At 41.6% G+C, this 20,657-nt stretch overlaps 1 protein-coding gene across 3 annotated transcripts in view; it reads right to left on the reverse strand.

Moving 5' to 3' along the window:
* Positions 1-20,657, reverse strand: part of KBTBD12 (kelch repeat and BTB domain containing 12) — a 52,603-nt gene that overhangs the window by 4,830 nt on the left and 27,116 nt on the right. For all 3 annotated transcript variants that reach the window (XM_085235955.1, XM_085235954.1, XM_003210106.5), the window contains one exon: positions 11,174-11,371. In XM_085235955.1, the coding sequence (XP_085092081.1) occupies positions 11,174-11,371 (198 nt within the window). The remainder of the gene's footprint in view (positions 1-11,173; positions 11,372-20,657) is intronic.

Genomic DNA, 20,657 nt, shown 5'->3' on the forward strand with positions numbered 1-20,657 from the left:
CACCACCTCCCAGTGCCAGTGCATCACCATTCTACAGATTCTTCCTAATGTCCAACCTGAACCTCCCCTGGCACAACTTGAGGTCACACCTTCTTGTCCTATCAAAATCAGTGTCATTATATAGCAAACAAGTTGGTGTAGATGGAAACCTATACAGGTTATTCACTATTCATCCTCTGAACAGCAGATAGAAACTTAAGGTTCCCTACCTTGCTAGGAGCATGCAGGTGGCATTTCATTATGCAATCATGTGTCAAATACTCACTTTAAGATGTAGTGCCTATTGTTAATGACATGCCTACATGCACTGCATCATCTTTTCTTTGCCAATAAAACACGATATTAAGGCAAGCAGCTTTTTACTAACAAAAGTAATGAAAGCATCACCACACAGCAGAGAACCATAGTTGTCAACCAGCAGTGCTGTATTAAACTTCTTGTGAAAAGGTAAAACTTTTCTTTGCTTGAACTCTCCAGCAATGCTATTCAAATACAAGCTATTCCCTAAAAATAAAAAGCATCTTTTGTTTTTGCCCACTTTTTCATCTTAAGGTTGCTTTCTTGCAGAATGTAACCACAGTCTTAACTTTTCTTACTTTAAGATGAGGACATGCACGTGCTTTGCTCTTAGCCTCCTTCTCTTTCTTATGAATCTCTGGACAGATTTTCTAGGAGCCAGGTCTCAAAGACTGACAAGAAGAAATCACATAATAACAGAATTATCAGAGCTGGAAGGGATCCTCTAGAGATCATCCAGTCCTAATACCTCACAGGTACTAGGGTAGGAGCCACCACAGCAAGAAACACTATATATTCAACACCATTTTGAGTCTTAAAAGGCTTATGACAGAATAAACTGAGATCCCCATTCAGATCTTTTCTTTAATTTATCATTATTTTTTATACCATCTCAAAACCAACCCTTATCTAGTGGCTGCATCCCATCATTTGGATATTGCCCTTCTGTGGAACTGACAGCAAGAGCATTGACAAATGAAAGAAGAATGAAACACAAAAGAGTATCTGCAGGCATATATTGCCTTTTGCATTGGAAACAGACCACGGATGCCCCCAGAGGACAGCATCCTCACTGTTTACAGCCCCCCAGATGGTTTTACTGTGGTTTAAGTTCTGAGCAAAATTGGTGCTGATGTTAACATGACGTAGAGCCTCGGGATTTAGACACCCCTAGGGATCCTCTACAAGTAGTTCCAGGATGCAGAGAGATCACATGAGGAAAAAAAGACTTATTCCACTGTTGGAATTGTTTCCCTTGCTGAACTATTTAGGTGCACGTCTGTGTTTCTGCACATGTGCAGAACCTGCAGCAACTGAGGATCTCTTGTCCTTCTGGAAATTTGAGTCATGCATCTACCTAAGGCTATTCACCAACCACTGCCAATCTCTGATCCCTCTCTCACCTGAGAAGGGAGTAAGTACACGCTTCTGCATTGCAGCCCATAAGCATTTTCCCCTCGACTGTGTCAGAACTGTAGCAATGTTTTTGTTGGCCTAAGCCCTCCAGGACACTCACAGATCTCTGGGAGATTGCTTGAGGATTAGGATGAGATCTAGAATTTGGCCTCATCTGAGTAGTCCTTGTTCCATTCCTTTCTTCTCTTCACAGAAAGTGAACCAATAGTCGTGATGGTTTGCTTATGGCACTTGGGTGGTTCATTAAGTACAGGAGGATTAGTAGGAAGGCAGCAACCTTCCACCGGATAAGGCAGCAAACCTCAAAAATACCCCACAGCACACGAAGAGAAAGCACAACCGAACCCCTAAGTGAATGGCACGTGCCAGTACCAAAGAGTTCATGTGTGTCCATATGACCCTGTGACAGAGAGCAGGTTTTTTGTAAGATACAGCTATGAAGACAAACAGACCTGAGCTGTGACACAGGAGGCTCCAGTCCCTGGATTTATTATTAGATCATCTCCTTTATGCAATAAATTTGTACGCCTGGATTTTCTTTGGCATATATCATGACAAAAATGAGACAACCGGAGGAAAAGAAATCAAATAGTGGAAGTGCCTGAAACCTTCGGTGGGTGATTGTGACACTACAGAGAAAATCATAATTAAAACATCAAAGGCAAACTCAGCTGCCCTTCCTTGCAAGCCTCGCTGTGTTTTTCCTGACCCTGGCTACTCACAACCTTTAATGTCTCTTGTTTCCCTTTTTTGTGGGATAATGTAGCTGGTTTTGTTCCCCTCCGCAAATTCTGCTTTCCAGCATGTGGACTGTTAGCTTGCTCTTAACCCTTGGGAGATAAAAAGGTTACGGTGCTGGAATAAAGGAAGCAATCACTTCTCCAGTCTTGTCTTGTTTCGTATGAAAGGAAGCAGCACCCTTTGGGCAAGAAAGTTCATGTGAGGAAAAGCACCGCTCACAATATCATTATGCTTCAAAATATGACATACACCCTTTCTTTTTTAGATGAGAAATGGGCTAAAACACCTCAACTTTGACCCCTTCTCTTCCCCCTCCCACACTCCCTTTGTATGGACTGAGGAAAGGTAATTTTTGTCACCAATTCCAGAAGTTGGTCACCTTTGATTCCAGACCATAATGTTGGATTTGTATTTTAATCCCAATAAACTGCTTAAAATTTACCCAGGTACAAAGAATCTCACATTCTGTCTCATCTGTTTGTCTTATTTGTGTTTGTTTGCTTCTAAGGCAATAGCTTTGCAGCCAATTTTATTTAAAGGAGATAAAGACAGCTACAAAAAGAAATAAGCAGTATTACATGGATTATCCTTTTAAAAAGCCACCCCACAATTCCCTGTCATACGTAGCACCATTCTGCATCACTTACCAGGCAGCCGCCTTAACTAAGGAAGGGATTTCACTCCCTTCCAAGTGCTTTCAATCTTTTCTTCCTATGAAATGAGGCTATATTTTTCTGCACGTTATTGTTTAATCAGAAGAAGATTAAAAGTGTTAAGAATCTTGTCTTCCAGTATGCTTTTCAGCATTAAACTCCTTTATATCAGAATCATTCAGGTAGTACAAACCTAGGCCTAATGCTTTCAAAAAAGTATAACAGCACTTAGAGCAATATGGCTTTTTCCTATTTGGGAAAGGAAAAGGCTGTTTTCTCTCTACAAAGTATTTTTTTTATTTTGGTATGGCCTGACTTCATTTTATGTTGTGTGCTTTCTCATGTCATTTGAATAAGGATAGACTGTAAATCAGGATGAACCATACTCAGAAAGACCCACACTATGACTGCAGGCAATGTTATAAATATTTGATCTGCCTTTTTTTTTTTTTTTTCCTTCCCAAACTTCATTCAATTTGGGGAGGAGGAACATCTTTTCTTCAGAGTATTCTACTAATACAGCTCTGGGTTTTGGGTTTTTTTGTATCTTTCCTGTTAGGAACTGAATGTTTGATAGAATTGTTTCAGGATGGAGAAGTATTAAAGAGATAGACATAGAAGAATTAAGCAACATGCTTAACAGGCAGAAAATCTATAGCTCATAGAGGACTATCAACCACTCAGCTATTATTTTGGTAAGTCAATACCAAGAAATTTCCTCTATGGACTGTTTGGTGTCCAGAACACTGAACTCAAAATCATGCTAAATTTTAGTTCATTGGAATTAAACCTATAGCAAGTTTGCTGAAATGTGGTCAAGTTTTTAATTCCTCCTTACAAGAGCCTGCTGATATCAACCATTCTATGAGCATTCATTTTATGGAGAAAAATTAAGGAAATACTGAGAGCATGTTCCATAAGGTAGGGTGCTTCTGCACACATCAGTGCAGGGCATAGATAACCAAACTAGCTTTGGACAAGCACACCTGCATCCTAACCATGGCATAGCCATTGCTGTATGGCCAACAGTACCTAAGGAAGTTTATTCAAAGCAAGACCAGGTACCTCAGCATGGAACCACACTGAGTAATAGGGGTGTATCATAGAATCACAGAATCATTAGGGCTGGAAAAGATTGCCATAACCATCAACCCACCCCCACCATACCTACTGACCACTGGTCCCTCAATGCCACATCTCCATGGTTATTGAACACCTCTAGGAACAGTGCTTCCATCACTCCCTGGGCAGCCTGTGCCAGTGCATCACCGCTCTTTTTTGAGAAGAAATTCTTCCTAATATCCAGCCTGAAGTAGTCTTGGTGTCACATCTGCCCTTGTCCATAAGATCTGCCCTGAAACATCCTCACCCAGACTGCTTTCCCAAGCTCCTGCTGATGTCAGTCCTGCCACTTCTCAGGTTGTCTCAGAACCTTTTCCCATCAGCACAGTTCTCTAACATGTTTTATCTTCCCTATCCATAAATCTGTTTATGAAAAAAGCCATCAAACTTCAAATGGTTGAATTGTTAACTAGCTGCTCTGCTCTTTCCATGGAAAAAGCACTTGAACATCACAAGGTGCCCATCAGTCCCCAAAGCTACACACTCAGGGTGCTCTTCCAAAAGATTCCTAGGTCCTCCTCACCCAGCAGCCACTCCAGCGCTGCCTTGAAGCAGCTTGGTCTCCAGTGCTAGTTCCTAACTGGTTTTGCATGCCATTATCTGCACCAGAGAGCAGACGGTGATTTTAAACATGTGGGATTAGCCTCTCCTACTTATCTTCCTCGCCACTAATAGCTGCTTTCATAATTACATGATGTAGAGTTAGGTGACTTGGGAATTCACATTTGTGTCACAATGGGAAGAAAGTGCATTTAGATCATTATCTCCAGATGTACTGGTTCCTGATATGCAGAAGAAAAAAGAGTAAGTTCATCAAGTCTGTGGCCTCCAATCCCATCTGAGCCTGTGAGCTGCCCCCAACTCCACCAGCCTCGCTCACACACACGGGGGTCACACACATCCATCATCCGTGCCTGTGGGCAGAAGCAGGCAGAGAATACACAGGAGAGGGAACTTGGCTTGGCTGTTTAACATGCTGGCCAGCCTTCAGGATGCCGAGTTCCAAGGCAGCATTCCCCACCAGACACGGCAAAAGCTGAATTTACAGCTATGGCAGCTCACTGTTTTCCAAGCACCTACATGGAGTAAGGTAAGCCACTCTCTCTCATAGACAAGGCTTCTATCTTCTCGCTCTGCTGTCTAATTCTTCAGGACCGTAACTGTGATCCACCCATTCCCTCACAAATCTATATCTATTAAAATTAAAATAAATAAAGAATGGCCGACAGGAAGGAGCTTCTGATTCAGTTATTTCGACTGATTTTCTTGGGATTGATCCAGCTGCTTCAGCTTTTGAACTCTTTCCAGTTATCTATTGTTTGTAAGCCAGGCCTCCTCCAGCCCTATGGGCACGGATGCTGCTGGTGCTGACAGCAGGACAGTGGGTCACAGCAGAGCAGGATCAGTGCTCCTGGAGTCAATGCACCATTCATGGGAATAAAAGCTGGGACATCAGAATAAGAATCACTGGCCTCCGACCATATTAAGATACTGTTTCTAAATGCTTTGTGATGGGCTAATACATTATTAATCGGTGATATAAAGCATGTTTAGACTGTATGCATGACAGTCAGTTATGAACACAATGGAAGATGTCATACATGGCTGTAAGCCATGTTTCTAAACAACCTATTGACCTCTTTAGCAATTAATTAAGATGCATTAAAATGTCAATTAATCATTTATTAACCCTTTATAAGCTATAAATGAGCCTTCGCAAGGAGCACGACCGAATTACTAATACAGTCAGGCGGTGGGCTGAATTTAGATCTGAAACAAGCAGGTGCTGCTCTCCAGCGATTCCCTGACCTGCACTGGCCTTATTTACCACAGTGAGATTCAAGCTAATGAGCACAGAGCTGGAAGGAGCACCCTGGAGAGGTGTCAGAGCAGCCCTTCAGAGAACGGACAGAATTCGAGTGGCATTTCTCAGAGCGGACCCATAGAGAAGCAGCAGTGGTGTGTCAGATTTCTGTGCTGAGCGAAACGCAGGGACCCCGAATCCATTTCATAGGAGGGGATGCATATGTAAATGGTAACAACTGTGGGCAGGAGAACTTTAATTATTCATCACTGCCTGGTAAATTCTAACCGAGGGAAGCAAGCAGTGCTGCAGATCGGCAGCACAGGGTTTGCCCCTCTGCTTTATTTAGCTGGGAACATGCGAAGGTGCTGGAGAAACAGCTTTCCTTCCAATCCCTCATCCCCCAAACTTCACAAGTCTAGTATTTACCGTGCCAGACTTCTTAATGTCTAGATTTAATTTGATTCCAGTAATGTACCATAACCACTATAATAAAAAAAAACAGGCATTACAATGATTCCCCATCTAAATCACATAATGGATGAGGCTGAGGGGAACAGCCTTTATGGGAGATTAGTCAAAATAAATAACTATTAAGCTAGTCCACTGTCAGGAGAGGGTGGCATGGAGATGCAAACTCATTAGCTCAGCTGGAATACAGTAATTAGGACCCGGCTCTGCACTGCCGCAAGCAGTGCTGCTGCTATTCCAGCACATGGATTGCAATTTATGTAAATAGGGAAGAAGAGGCCAGAAAGCACACCTGGGGTAAGCATACTTTTTTTTTTTTTTTTTTTTTGGTAGAATCAGAGTTACACAGCTAGCAGACTGTTACCATATCACCTATCTAACAGCTGCAGACAAAATTGAGATTCTTGTGCTTCAAGTCCAGAGGCATCTCTTCCCCTTTTCCTCCTGCTGCCAGTAATACCCCTGGAGTGAAAAAATGAATTACTGTTTGATAGCAGCGATAAGTAAATAGCAGATCTGGGCTGAGCTGCTCTGGCCCCACACAGAATTTTAGCATATAGAGTAGGGAAGCAGCAAACGTTATCTTCTCTATGAACCGCGTTGGAGAAAGATGGCAGAACAGCCAGTTCAGAGAAAGGCAGTTCCACATCAACTGCAATAGCTGATAAAATCACAAGGCGTTTTAAGTGGCATGAGCCACTACCAGCAGACCTATAAAGCATCTTATTTGAATTGAGGTGGTTGTCCCTTTGCTTTGCACACCTGCTGATGCCACGTGGGTGTACAGTAACAATAGTATTCTAATTACAATCAAGTTTAAATATGATAGAATTTAGTTCAAATCTGAGGCAGATAGTTGGACTAGCATCCATAGTCTAAAGCTATGATCAAGAAAACAGAGCCCCCGCTGATTGTTCCCACAGCCCCAGCCCCCAGTGACATGCTGTGAGATCTCTTTGAGGCTACAGCACAATGTCAGTGAGTATGTGCCTCCATGAGCTGATAGCAGTCACAGCAAATACACACTTGCCTTCATTATTTTCACTGGGAAAAAAAATGTTTGTAATATTTAGAAGCAGTCAAAGGGAAAGAGAATACAATGTGGCAGGCATTTATTTGTGTGTAGTGCTTGCTGCATACCTGCAGAGCTGCTCACCCCTCCTTCAACAAGGAGCACTAATGAGCCTGCTCCTGCCATGCCCAGCTTCACATTAATAGCTGCCAACCTGTGCAGGTGTCAGGTTTTAGAGCTATGTAAAGGCAAAGGAAATAAGATGTGTCAACAAGAACACTGTATGCTCAATCTGCAAAGGCTGCTTTAAAATCCATAGCTACAGCAGTAAGTGCAGCAACATATTTTAGCAATTAGTGGCAAGCTGGCTGGCTGCTGCACACTGGGTCCTTCTGAATATTCATACTGCAACTATCATTTTCACTCCGCAGAACTACAAACCAGTGGATAAACCCAATGATTTTAAACATTTCTGAATCTCTTGCTGAGTGCTACAACACTGCTAACAAAAGGCAGGCAAACACTCATGCCACTCAGTTACGTGAGCTGGAGTTGAGCACCAGAGATGTGCAGATTATTGGTTCTTATTTGTCATAATGGTTTTAGTAGAAAATGAACTAATTTATATAAACAATGGCCTAATGGACAATGTATGGCAAGCCATGCTAAACCAAGAAACTGGAATTTGAATTCAAAGCAAGCAGAAGTTGGATGCTGGGAAAACTTATTCTCCAAAAGAGTTGTCAGGCACAGGGACAGACTGCCCAGGGAGTGTGGGCTCACCATCCCTGGGGTGATCAAGAACCATGGAAATGTGGCACTGAGGGACGTGGTCAGTGGGCAATACTGGTGGCAGGTGGACAGTTGGACTGGATGATCTTAGAGGTCTTTTCCAACCTTAAAGATTCTAGGTGTTTCCAACACAGGTCTCAGAGTGGTTTGTTCTATCTAACCATAGACGCCAGGATCCCAACAGATTTGCCTTAGGTAAGCCAACTCTGAGTTGCTCATGTCCTGATAGAAACATGGAGCATTGAGAGACAAGAGGTTCTCAGAGTTCTGAACTGTTTTCTGGTCTTTCAGAGCAGACTTAAAGCAGCAAGGACATGAATGTCCCTCTGGAAGTGTCTGTGCTTCTCCATAGGCTGCTTGGAGTCTGGGGTCACTAAGGTCTTCATGTAGGCACCCCAGCTAAGTCTGAATTTCTGCTTTCTTTTCCTCTGCTCCTGGGGATGCTGTTAGTGCTACTCCACTTCTCCTCCAAGCAAAGATTTGGTAGGCAATACAAGTGGAATGCAATTCCTGCCATCACAAAGCGTCAAGGAGTGTCGTACGGGACAATCTCAAAAGGGCAACATTTTGTCTTTCCATCCAAAATTGGGCACTTGGCAGCTATTTCTCAGTGTTGTGTTTGCATATAGCATCTCTGGCCTCTAATTAACCATTCAGGTCTATGCTCAGACAGGAAGGCACACAGAGGATAGTGCACACACAAGTAAAATTAAGATGAATAACATCCTTATTAGACCACCTTTTACATTGTTGGATTAAGAGTGAGGTTATATAAATGAAAAGGGAAATGGAGGGAGTTGGAGACAGATATCCAGTATATAGAGGGTCCCTATACACAGCTGCTTATATACACTAGCAAAGACTTTCCAGCACAGCAATATCTTGGGCTTGTTTGCTTTTTTTTCTTTTTTTTTTTTTTTTTTGAGAAGCACTTGTACTCAAGTGTTCACAGCAGCCTTTTAGAGTTCAGCAGGCAGCAAACAGAGCCTACAGCTGTGCCTACAGCTTGTTCCAAAAACTCCACTTGGTTGAAACTAAATTACAATGTTTGGTAAAATTGGAGTATCCTCTCTTGGTTGCATCCCTCACAAAAACTGAAGTTGCATGCCAAGAAACCCAAAAGACTAAAACCAAACAAGCACATTCTAAAATAACCCTATCTGCTACCAAAGCAGCAGCAGCACATGCTGTTCTGGGAATATCCTGAATCTGCTGAGCAGCTGTAATTGTGAAAAAGCCAAGCCACTCTCCAAGTTCCCACATGACAGTAATAACCCTCTGTCCCTCGCTCCAGCTTTCACCCCTAAAGAACAATACACCTTCCAGCAGAGAGACAGGGACAGGAAAAGAAGCCAGCTAGATAACCTTCAGGTTCAGCACATGGATTCCAGACATCTATTCCTTGATGGTAGTAACTAGAAGCTATTGTTATGAAGATTTAAACAACCCTTTTCCTTTAATAAATTGAGGGTCACATTAAGAAGCCTATCTTTAAGGCACAGCTTCCTCTCAACTCCTCAGGCATTTGGATATATCAGATTTATAGCTGACAGTAAGAATCTTATTTTGGCTCCCTTGTTAAAAGACATCACAATGTCTAACAGCACAATCACTATTTCTGCACTGGCATACAAAATGCATGCATAGGGGTGTCAGAACTCAGGTTGCACAGGTAACAGCGAAATTGACATTTTCTAACTCCAACTTATTGTTTTCTAATCTAAACATCACTTCTAGGGCAGTGGAGCTCAATACACAATCATAATATAGACTGCAATAACACAGCCAGGAGTCGGGACCCCATAGAGCAGGCACTGTACGTACATACAGAAGATGGCCAGCTTGAAACCCACATGGGAACTTCCCACCTCTCCCAGTACTACCATTCTTAACGTGAGACCCAGAGACAGAACATGGTGGTACTGTAAAGAGCACTTTCATGGCTCTGAAGCTATCTTATTCAGAAAATTTCATACTAATGTGTTAGTCATCTTGAATGAAATTGCTTCATTTTCTAGCAAAGATGATCAGCCTTTTGAGATGTAAACCCACTGATTGAATAGGCTTTTTCCTTACACTGCTGAGGAAAAAGACAGATATGATGACACTGTGTTTGCTATGGAAATGCAAACATTCTGATGCTATGATGCATCATAACCATAATAGTTCTGAGGTTGCAGAATTTCCATCAGAGATGGCATAAATGCATGCCTGTTAGTGAGCTGCCATACAACTGTTTTCGGGAAGCAGCCTCTTCAAGCAGCAGCAAACAAAGGGGAGGTGAGCTGTGAACTAAGACGTGGCAATCACTTTAAAATAGAGCAACCACAGAGTTTGTAATGCAACTAAAAACCAACGCAGCCATAATCAGTATCATGTGGAGGATATATCTCCCAGTGACACCACGTGAACATTCCTGGGCAGCAGTGAGCCTGACGTGACATGTATTAGTAGTGCATAATGCATTTCTGCATTATCTGCATTTTCTGCCATCACCCAGAAAGGAAATAGGGGTAGCAGCTGCTCCGTAGTAGGAGAGTAAGTGCGCATGTGTTGAGAGGCTCTCTCAATTTATAGTTATAATATAATGCTTAACAATACTGGGGATTTAGGCAGCAGGAAAATGAAGGGAGAAAGGTGGCCGTGATGCTGGGATTAGAAATCACCAGATCTGGGATTTTAGTACCTCAGCTCTCAGCCTAGGTTACTGATTAAATGCACAAGGTTTTCCAGCACTGAAAATGAAAAGCATGTAAGTAAATAGAGCCAGCTACCACAGATCAATAACGCCTTAGTCTCCAACAGATACGCTCAAGTTCTTTAACGTCCATAACATACACTGAGATTCTGATCTTAATGGCTCTGAATGTAAATCCAGAAGAATTCTGCTGAGTTCACAGTTTTGAAAAGGTTCAGTGCTGATCAGAACATCCCTAATTTTTCGTGCTTTGATAAGGAAAAAGCATGAGAGGACAAACAGAACATAATGCATATTGACATTAGGAGTCAGCAGTCCAAAGGACTCATTCAGCTCTGTGGCTCCAGGGCATGCCAGTGCCACCGACAGGGTTATTCAGCCAAGTCAGCCTGCGTACAAAGAAAGTTATTTCAACTGGGCAAAGAATTTCAGACTCATTTGAGTACCTGCTCCGTGAAACCCTCCGCAGAGGTACAGCTTGCCTTCCACGCAGCCTGCACAGGTAGAGTTTGTTCGCAAGGAGAGGAGGGGGGAAGGCATAGGAGGTCCATCCCTCCAGAAGTCTCCATCAGGGTTATAAATCTCCACTGCATCAAGACATTTCCGTGTCTGCCCCCTGTCGCGGCCAAGGCACCCAATTCCTCCTATGGAAAAAGGACACGTAGGTCAAGTGTAGCAGCCCCACGTTATGCAGGAAAATACATTGCTGGTTGCATTTTTGTTTTGTTTTGTTTACGTGTCTTCATGTGCCTCCTGTTCCTTTTCATTTTGCAGCTCGGAAAGTTCATTAGAAAGTGAACTCAAAGCAGGACACAACCCATAACTTACAGAAATCCAGCACGATCCTTTCTGAGGGCTTGTAACAAAGGAAGGACAAGAAACATGTCTTCAAAACACAAAGGTATTTTATCTTGTTTTCTTCATTTGTGGTATAAATTGTCATGATTATGTTTTGTGTGCTGGACTTTATCATTTATCAAGTTGCAGTGGATCCAAAATTATTTCCCAGTTACTGTTAGTGCACATGAATCTCACTAACCAACAGTCATTTGGGTTTGTCTTTCTAAATGAAAGAAAGGTTATGCCCATTTCTTAAGCAAAAGAGACAAAACCATCCTGTATGCAGGAGTACCAACTGAGTTATCTGTGACAAGGGTTAATTAGGATGCCTGAATTCCATGTGTGGGACTGAAACAGATCCCAGTTTTACAAACTGCGCACTGCGCTAAGCTCGTCTATCAGAGAAACGAGCCCCTAGTTCTCAATGTTTTATTTGCATATGAAGTTCCATTTACGTCTTCATATAGACTGTACCATCTCTTCCCATCTTTTCAGCGCTCTCTGAAGATATTTGCAAGAGAACATGTAACTGTTGATCACAATACTCCAGTTTGGCCACCACCATTTTCCTGATCTGTATTTTAGATTCAAATAAGGACAAGATAAACATCCTTACTTGAATAAATGTCCCATGAGAGCAACAAACTGAGAATCAAATTCAGCATCCATTAACTTCAGCTGGAAGTTTTCCTCCAGCTGAACTTGCAGTGTTTGATTCCATTTTTGAATTTCTCAAGCACTTATATGTACATGTCATGGTTACCTCAACACCCAATATCAGTGCCTGCACTTGATAAGTAATTACTTTGTTCAACTATCAGCAAAAAGTTAAGTACTAAAGCTTGGTGAGTTGAAAGCCCTTACACTTAGGAAAACATTTCTAATCCTGTTGGAAGTCTCAAGAAAGCTGTCCAATGCTTAGCATAGAATTCAATAAAGAAACAAGCAAAAAATTAACTTGCATTGGATGGGACAGGATGCCATTCTCCTAAATTTATCAAGAAAAGCTTCAAGGAGTACTTCTGCTTTAGATAAAGCTATTTAGTTGATAGCTTACCACTCTTTGATTCTGTAGTATCCTTAAAATCAGAGTACAGGGCAACTTGATACCAGGGCAAGAACAATCTATGGAGTGCAGCAGAAAGATAGTTAAGGTAGATTTCATTGGGAGCAAATAATATTAAAGCTCCCAATAGACTGATTCAATCTGCTCAGAAGACAGCTTCGCAGTGCCAAAGAGACTGCTGCAGGTTACCAAACTCTTTTAAAATTGCTCAAGTGGTACTTGAGTTCTGCACTGAAGAACAGGCATGTATCCATAAGGAAGAGTCTTCATCTGAGGAATGAAAGAGGGTGCCGTGCAGAGGAATGGATGATAGCAGTTAAGGCATGCATGTGGCATATCAGACTCAAATAACTGAATAGCTTTTTTTGATTGCCTCAATATTTCATGTAGGCCAGTGCTTAAAATGCCCCCGGAACATTTTCTATAAGCCTAGTTGCTATTTGCTTATTTCTTAGTGTATTTTTACTGTCATTGCCAAGTTCAGTAACCATGGGGCATGGCAGCTTCAGAAATAAGAAATAATGAGGTACAGTGCAGTCGCTGCCTTTTGCAAAAAAATCACCATTACTAGTTAATGAAGACACTCAGCTGCCAGCCCAGGGGATCAGTTCCAAGCACTTCCCCTGTACAATTATTAGAGAAGTAATCTTTAGTTGTCTATTGGAGATCTTTTCAAAAGTCTGCCACATTCTCAAACATTTACAAAACCTTCAGTGGATAATTTAGGCAATTAAATTTGACCTCATTTAATCCTGTCGCGATCAGACAGTCCTGAAGGTACAAGGTATCTCCATCTTATTTTCACTCTCAGTAGCCATTCCAGTTAAATCCAATTTCACCTTCAATTTACAACAGAGGCAAAGCTAAGTTCTCAGCAAAGAGAAAATGAGAAAGAAAATCAGAGGGAAGACTAATTTTCAAGCTTTAAACAACAAGAAATCAAACTCACAGAAAGTTTCAATCTCCTCCTTTAAAACAATGCTAACACTGAAATATTGCTAACAAAGGAATGGAAAGATATTAGATTCTACCAGCATTGCTTTGCCTTGTTCCCACATATGGTAGTTCAGAAATGCTCCTGCAAGACAATACTGTTTCCTCTATGGAGACCAACTTCTCAGGCCTCTTCCCAAAAGGCTGAATACACAGATCAACCAGAAAATTTCTCAAAGTGAAATCAAATCACATCTGCAACCAAGTAGAGGCATCTCACATTAAACAGACCATCCATCACCTACAATGTGTACATCACGCAAGACTCAAAATTGGCAGAAAAAATAAACTTGCCGTGTCAGGCAATTCATGCTGCTTTGTGCTTAGCCACTCACAGAACCCAGAACTCATCCTGTCCCATTGCTTTCTTTGCAGAGATTTATTAAACCATTAGGAGTGCAAGTGGAGACATATGGAATTGCAGTTAAGATCAAGAAGGTTGTCTGTTTTGCGTTCTCTGAGTGCAAAAGCTGACCAAATGAGTTGATGCTTTGTTCCTATAGAGCCTCTATGCAGAACAGAGGTGCCCCTAGGAGGTCAAGGGAGAGCAGGAGAAGGGCAGAAGAGTGTAGATTGTTTGGGAGAGATTGCCAAGCAGAGGTGTTCAAGGCACGTGTTGATGTGGCACTGAGGGACATGGCTTAGAGGGCAATATTGGTGGCAGGTAGATGGTTGAACTTTATGATCTTAGAGGTCCTTTTCAACCTTAATTCAGTGACTCTAAGTGCCCCACCAACAGCACCTAGTAAAGAAAGAGTCATCTCTGTGTATTTGCAATTGTATTATTGCACTTTAAACCACACAGGGCTATAAATAGGGTCATTACATTTTGCATGCCATGGTCACAACCTCCTGGGAGCCCCAACAGGTGTGCTGAAGGGCAGCGATTGCCATTTCCATGCTAAGGACTGCATTAGATACTGGGGAGGGTGGCTCAGTAGCCTACACTCATCCCTCTTGTCGCAGAGTAGGGGAATTCAATGCCACCTGGCTTAGTTCCCTAGTAAAGCCCAATTATGTGTCCTTTGTGCAGGGAGAGGTGGTTTTCTCACCAGGAGTTTCAAACACTTCTGTGATTTTCACAGTCATCACACAAGAGGATTTAATCCTAGAACTCAGCCATTCCCCAACCCACCCATTACAAATACACCCTTTCAACACATTAGGCTTTTTACATTATTGGCTTTCCCTAGGAGATATTTCAGATGCCACTGAAGGACTAAAAAAAGCCAATGATGTCACCTTTGTGTTCCCAAACCCATTAATGCTTGAGTGCTTTCCATATCATGCTTGGATGATTCTGCAACCACACATACTTCCAAGGGCACTCTGTAAGAAGTGGTTCTAATAGACTTTAAATTTAACATGAAGCTCCGTTAGTAAAATAAATAATATGGAAATATACATGATCTTTATAAAGAAATCAGGATAGAAAAGACAAGCCTTTGATACAAGAAGGCAAAGCAGAGGTAGGTGATGTGATTAGCACATCCTCAGCATTTCAATGAAGTACCATCCTGTGGCTTGCTGTATCCACACACTGTTTGTAGCTGGCTGAAGGCAGATAATTTTGCTTTGCTTAATGTCAGCTGCCTCCTTCTTTCCCCAGTCTCATTTGAGAATACAATTTGCATCACATCACTTCTAATAACAGAACACCCTCTCAGTATGTAAGGGAGAACACCTATAAGAGCTGTGAGGTGGTAGTCACTAGCAAAAATAAGCTCAGTAGATGCAAAGGAAATCAGTTCTTCATACATGAATATATGTGCATAGAATTGTTTGAGTTGGAAGGAACCCTTGAAGGCCATCTAATCCAATACCCCTGCAATGAAAAGGGACACCTACAGCTCCATCAGGTGCTAAGAGCCCATACAGCCTGATCTCGGGTGTTCCCAAGGTCAGGACACCCACCACTTCTCTGGGCAGCCTTTGCCAGTGCCTCACTGCCCTTAGGGTTTGGGTGCTAGGAACTGAGCATTAAAGGTAACTTGGTCCCCCCACTTAAAGACAGCTTAAATTAAGCATGATCCGCATCCCTCAGCTACAGCAGCATATCAGAGAAACATTCAGAGCTACTCCCAAAGGGAAGCTTGTCCCAGGCAACACAGTGAGCTCACCATTGGGGCATAGATGCACAAGCAGGTAACTGCAAAGGGTCCACCAACAGCCCAAAAATCATCAGGCAAAAAGAAGGGGATGAAAATTTAATGACTTCCCAGCCCTGTGCTTAAATAGTGCCCATGGACCTACAGGCAGAGGGTGTGGGTGGAGGCCCCAGGTGAGGCTGGTCAGGGTGATGGAGATCAGGGCACTGATACTGGGATCCTTTGCCATATAATTAAATACTCAGATCACAATACAGAGCAATATTTTTTCTTACTATCATTTCTGTGACTTGGTTGGAAAAAAAAAAAGAGTAATTCTCTAACATGCAAGTGAAATCTAAACTCATGCTCTCCTTTGCCTCCCGTAAAATAATTCACTATTAAATTGATCTCTAGAAGCACAATGGGCTTAATAGCGTGAATCTCTTATGTAACATTTCCCTTCATTACTCTTTAACAGCACTCAAGCTGAGAGTCTCAGCACTTCCATTGCTCGCTCACTCCCTCAAGAAGCAAGGCTGTGTAACTGGATTCCTGGAGAAATGAGGGAGCTATAAAGCCTTTCCTGGCAGGCACTTCCAGAGATGAGAAGTGCTGTCATTCTTTACTTACACAGAGCAAAGCAGATGATGTAATGCAGTTTGTAAAAGGCACAAGGGCAGAAGATTGATTAGAAGCATAGCTGAAAAAAAAAAAAAAAAAAACACCAGCCAATTGTCTTCCTCAGTACGGTGAACATTTCAGTTTCAGCTCCTTCTTTTCTCCCATAGTGCCTTGTTCTTGTTTCCTTTAATTATTTTTAAGTGAGTGGGGAGCATTTCTGATCTCTTATATCAAATCAAATTTGGCTTTTTCATCCCTTCCTGTACACAGGCACTGCAGACTGTGGCACAGGTACAGCAGAGCAGAATCAGACCTGTAATCTGCTACTTGTCAGAAGTCCAAAGCATATCTAAAAATAGGCACATTTATTTTAGAAGAAGGTGTTATTCAAATTCATGGCTAATACTCAAACCTGAAAGCTAAAATGGCTCCTTCCATTCCCTCCTACACAAGCTTTCCTTTCCAAGGAGACCCCAAAATGCATATTCAAATAAGTATTTTATGACCGAGACTTTCAGTTCTTAACTGAACTTCATTTAATTGCTTAAAACTTTTAAGAGAAGCTTTTGGCAAGAACTTGGGGAAAAAACACCAAACAAGTTTTAAAGAGGTGGGATGCCAGGCTAAAGAGGATAAACAAAAATTCTTTGATTCCTAAATCTTCACTAATAGGATTTCCCGTTTAAGTTCTTCTATATGTTCTTATTTTTAAAGCAGGAATTACATAACATAAAAGCGACACATGGTTAAGGCTGTTGTGGTGGTTCAATATTTTTATCAGTGACCCATATTTCAGAGACAGCAGTTATGCAGAATGCATTTCATTATAAGCTAATGAACATAGCATTCAAATGGTTCATTTGGATAAATCTTCCCAATTTATCCATTGGCTGCAATGAGTTTTCAGAGTCTTAGCTGCAAAGGATATTTTTTTTTAAGCAAGAGATTAAGATGCATGACCTTAAATAGAGCCCTCCCCTCTGGTTTTCTTCCAAAAGTATCTCAATTGCCTCTGTCATTAAGAACACAATACTGCTCTTTCTTGGGCTTTCCAATGAATATAGTTATGTTCCTGGGAAAATATGGAGAGAAAGAGCTAAGACAGTCAAATGGGATGAAAAGGAGAAAGGATTTTAAGCCTTAGGAAATACCATTCATTTTCTTTTAAGGCTTATGTACGCTGTATAAATAACATAGGATTCTCTAGGAATATTACACAACAATTATATTGCAGGACTGCTGATTAAGACACATGGTACAAGTTCCTGCACAGTGCTATTACTGAGACAAAAAAACGCTAATCAATTTCTCATTTTCCTCCCATAAGTGTGACTCTAGAATAATTCCATTAAATCATTAGGGCTTTACACACTGGTGTTGGCAATTAGGCTGGGAAGGGTTTTTGGACAGTGACTGCGTACTTTACGTTCTGTGCCAACAGGAATTTTCAAAACCCAACACTTCAATGGATAAGCATCAGATGCTGCTCTGGTTAGAACAAAATGAGTCTAACACAACACCACTGAAATCAAAAGACTGCTTACTACAGGTTTACACCTACGTGGATCACAGCAAAAAGTACACTCAGATCAAGTAGGCCGTCACTTTTTCTCATTCAAAACTAGCGTTCCATCTATGCTTTTTGCTTCACATTTAGATAGAACTTGGATTCATACATCAGATATATTAGAGAGGATTAGTCCTTTGTGAGGTGATTTTTCATTTATGCTTAATCCTGAATGTGCTGAGACCTGTACAAACTTTATGGGAAAAACAGAGATCCTCCTTGAAAGAATTGACAAACATACATCATTTTAAAATATCTGCTCAGAGATGCTTGAAAGAAGTCACAGAATCTTAGAATTGTTAAGATTGGAAAAGACCACAAAGATCACCAAGTCCAACCCCAGCCCACCCCCACCATGTCCTCAACCACGTCCCTCCATGCCGTATCTCCACAGTTCTTGAACACCTCCAGGGATGGGGACTCCACCACTCCCTGTGCAGCCTGTGCCAATACCACTCTTTCTGAGAAGAAATTTTTCCTGATATCCAACCTGAACCTCCCTTGGTGCAACTTGAGGCCATTACCTCTTTACCCTCACTCATGTCTACCTGCAGGATGTCTTTATGTACCCAGCTAAAAGCTGTGCATTACAACAAGTCTTACACGAGAAGTGGGTGACGCTTGTGGGAATGCAAGTGTTGCTATGGAGCATGCTTCTCAACTGTCCCTTCAATGAATGTCCCACACACTGGGTTATGTGGGAGCCTGTTAGATGTTCAGGTTCTGTGCACACACTTCACCATGAGAAATCCCCATTTTGAATGAAAAGCTGTATAAAAGGCAAGGGTAGAAGCTCTACAAAAGTCTTGCTGATCTGTAGAATAAAAGCTTAACAATTATGTCTGAGCACAGATGTCTCTGAACTCACTGCCTGAAGACGATCTACAGGCTGTGACCCTCTTCAGAACATATCTCTTTGAACAAATTGCCCTTGGCAGCATCTCTTTAGACTCTTATGATGTGTAACACTATTAAGACACAGTCTGAGCGATCCACAGCTTTGAACAGCCTACAATGGTCTTACCATCCTCATGGCAGTTGGTATTCTTTGGTCTGTCAGTGCCAACCTCAGTCCTTATCATCCTCTCCTGAATGGCAGAGAAGTGTGCCACATCAGCCAGATTTAGAATGCTTTCACTGTATTCCTTTTGGTGCTACACATACCCAGCTGGGTATACCATCGCAATAGTTTCCAGAGGAAAACTATACCCACTTCTCAGCACAACAGTCTGAGAATTCACAAGCTAGCAAGCCTTTGTCAACATGAATGAACCTGGAACTGAATCTTTTCTGTGCCAGGTTTTTGCCATGCAAGTTTACAGCTGGGGCAGAGACTGTGTGCAATAGCAGCAGAATAAGATTTCAGTATCAGTGACTGCACTGCGGTTTCCAGACAGAGTTCTATGGGAAGATGCTTCATCATTTTTAGAGGCCTTGGAAAATTTTTCAGACTACTAACTGACTTTCAGACTACAAACTACAGTTTTCAGACTGTGACAGCTAGCATTTACCATCCACATTGTCTTCTTAACTTTAAGAGAAAAATGTTCACTTCCACCAAAAGAGAAAATGTGGATTCAAATCTGCATATCCAAGGGGAGAATTTGACGAGAAAACATTTTTGGCTCCATGTCAGGTTTATTTTTCAATTAAAAAATGAGCTGCAAAATTATTTGATTTCCTCAGGAAACAAGGCATATGCAATTACCCACAGTAGGGGTGTTCTTTTTGCTTACATTAGTTTGTCTTCCTCTCACAGCTTTTGACTCCATTGGTCAGTTTCAGCCAAATTTTACAGGTTTATTAACATTAGAGCCCTCACGAGTTTTGTGAAAATAAGAGGAAATAGGCAAACAGGAGTTTGTGAAAACAGCCCAGACCTTTGTCAAAATGTCTTCTCTGCATTTGTGCTGCTTGATGTGAACTCATTTGTGTCTGTGTTTGCTGCAGTCACACCTTGCAGGGGACACAGCATCGAAGCAGAGGCAGGTTCACATACACAGGGGTGAAAGTAGCACAAACTTTCTAAAAATCTTCTTGAGAGTTACCCCAGATTTACATTTCTCCAACAGAACAAACACTGAGAACACAAAAACTATGTATATTTAACCCTTACAGAGGATGGAACTTCCTCATTTTTTATGCACCTTTCAACCTGAATGTTCAATTCATTATTTAAGAGCATACTGAAGTTTACAGATTGTCAACTTTTGACAATAATATTTTTCTGTTTGTGAAGCTCTCTTTTCCATGCTTGCTTTTCTTCCTTTCTCCTGCTTGTCCCTGTGTGTCTCTCTGTCTCTTAAGATCCTGATCTCCCAGAATCATAAGAGAAAGAAGTTTCTCTAAAAGGCAAATGCTGTGTTAATGCAATTTACCCTTTCTACTTAACAGACACTTTTCTTAAACATACCCACTGCAAAATACTTCCTTTGAGTTATGTTAGGAACACTCTCCATTGTACGTGGTTTATGATTACTGAGCCAAAACAAGAATGCTTCTTATATATTAAGCATGTTGATTTCATAAGTCTGCATCCATTGCGTTCACTTTGATAAGCTTGTAAGCCATAGTTTGAAGCAGAAGGGATTTCAGGATACTGATGTGATTGTTACCTTCTTCATTTCCAATGCTGCTGACCTTGGAAGCATGGAAGGACATCAACAACCAACAGCTCACCTGTGGAGTAATTGCACAAACTTCTCTCTCTGTTCTTCAAGCACTTTCCAGCAATGCATCTATCTCTAATACTT

This window comes from Meleagris gallopavo, chromosome 14 (assembly GCF_905368555.1).
Source record: "Meleagris gallopavo chromosome 14, MGAL_WU_HG_1.1, whole genome shotgun sequence".
NCBI lineage: Eukaryota > Metazoa > Chordata > Aves > Galliformes > Phasianidae > Meleagris > Meleagris gallopavo.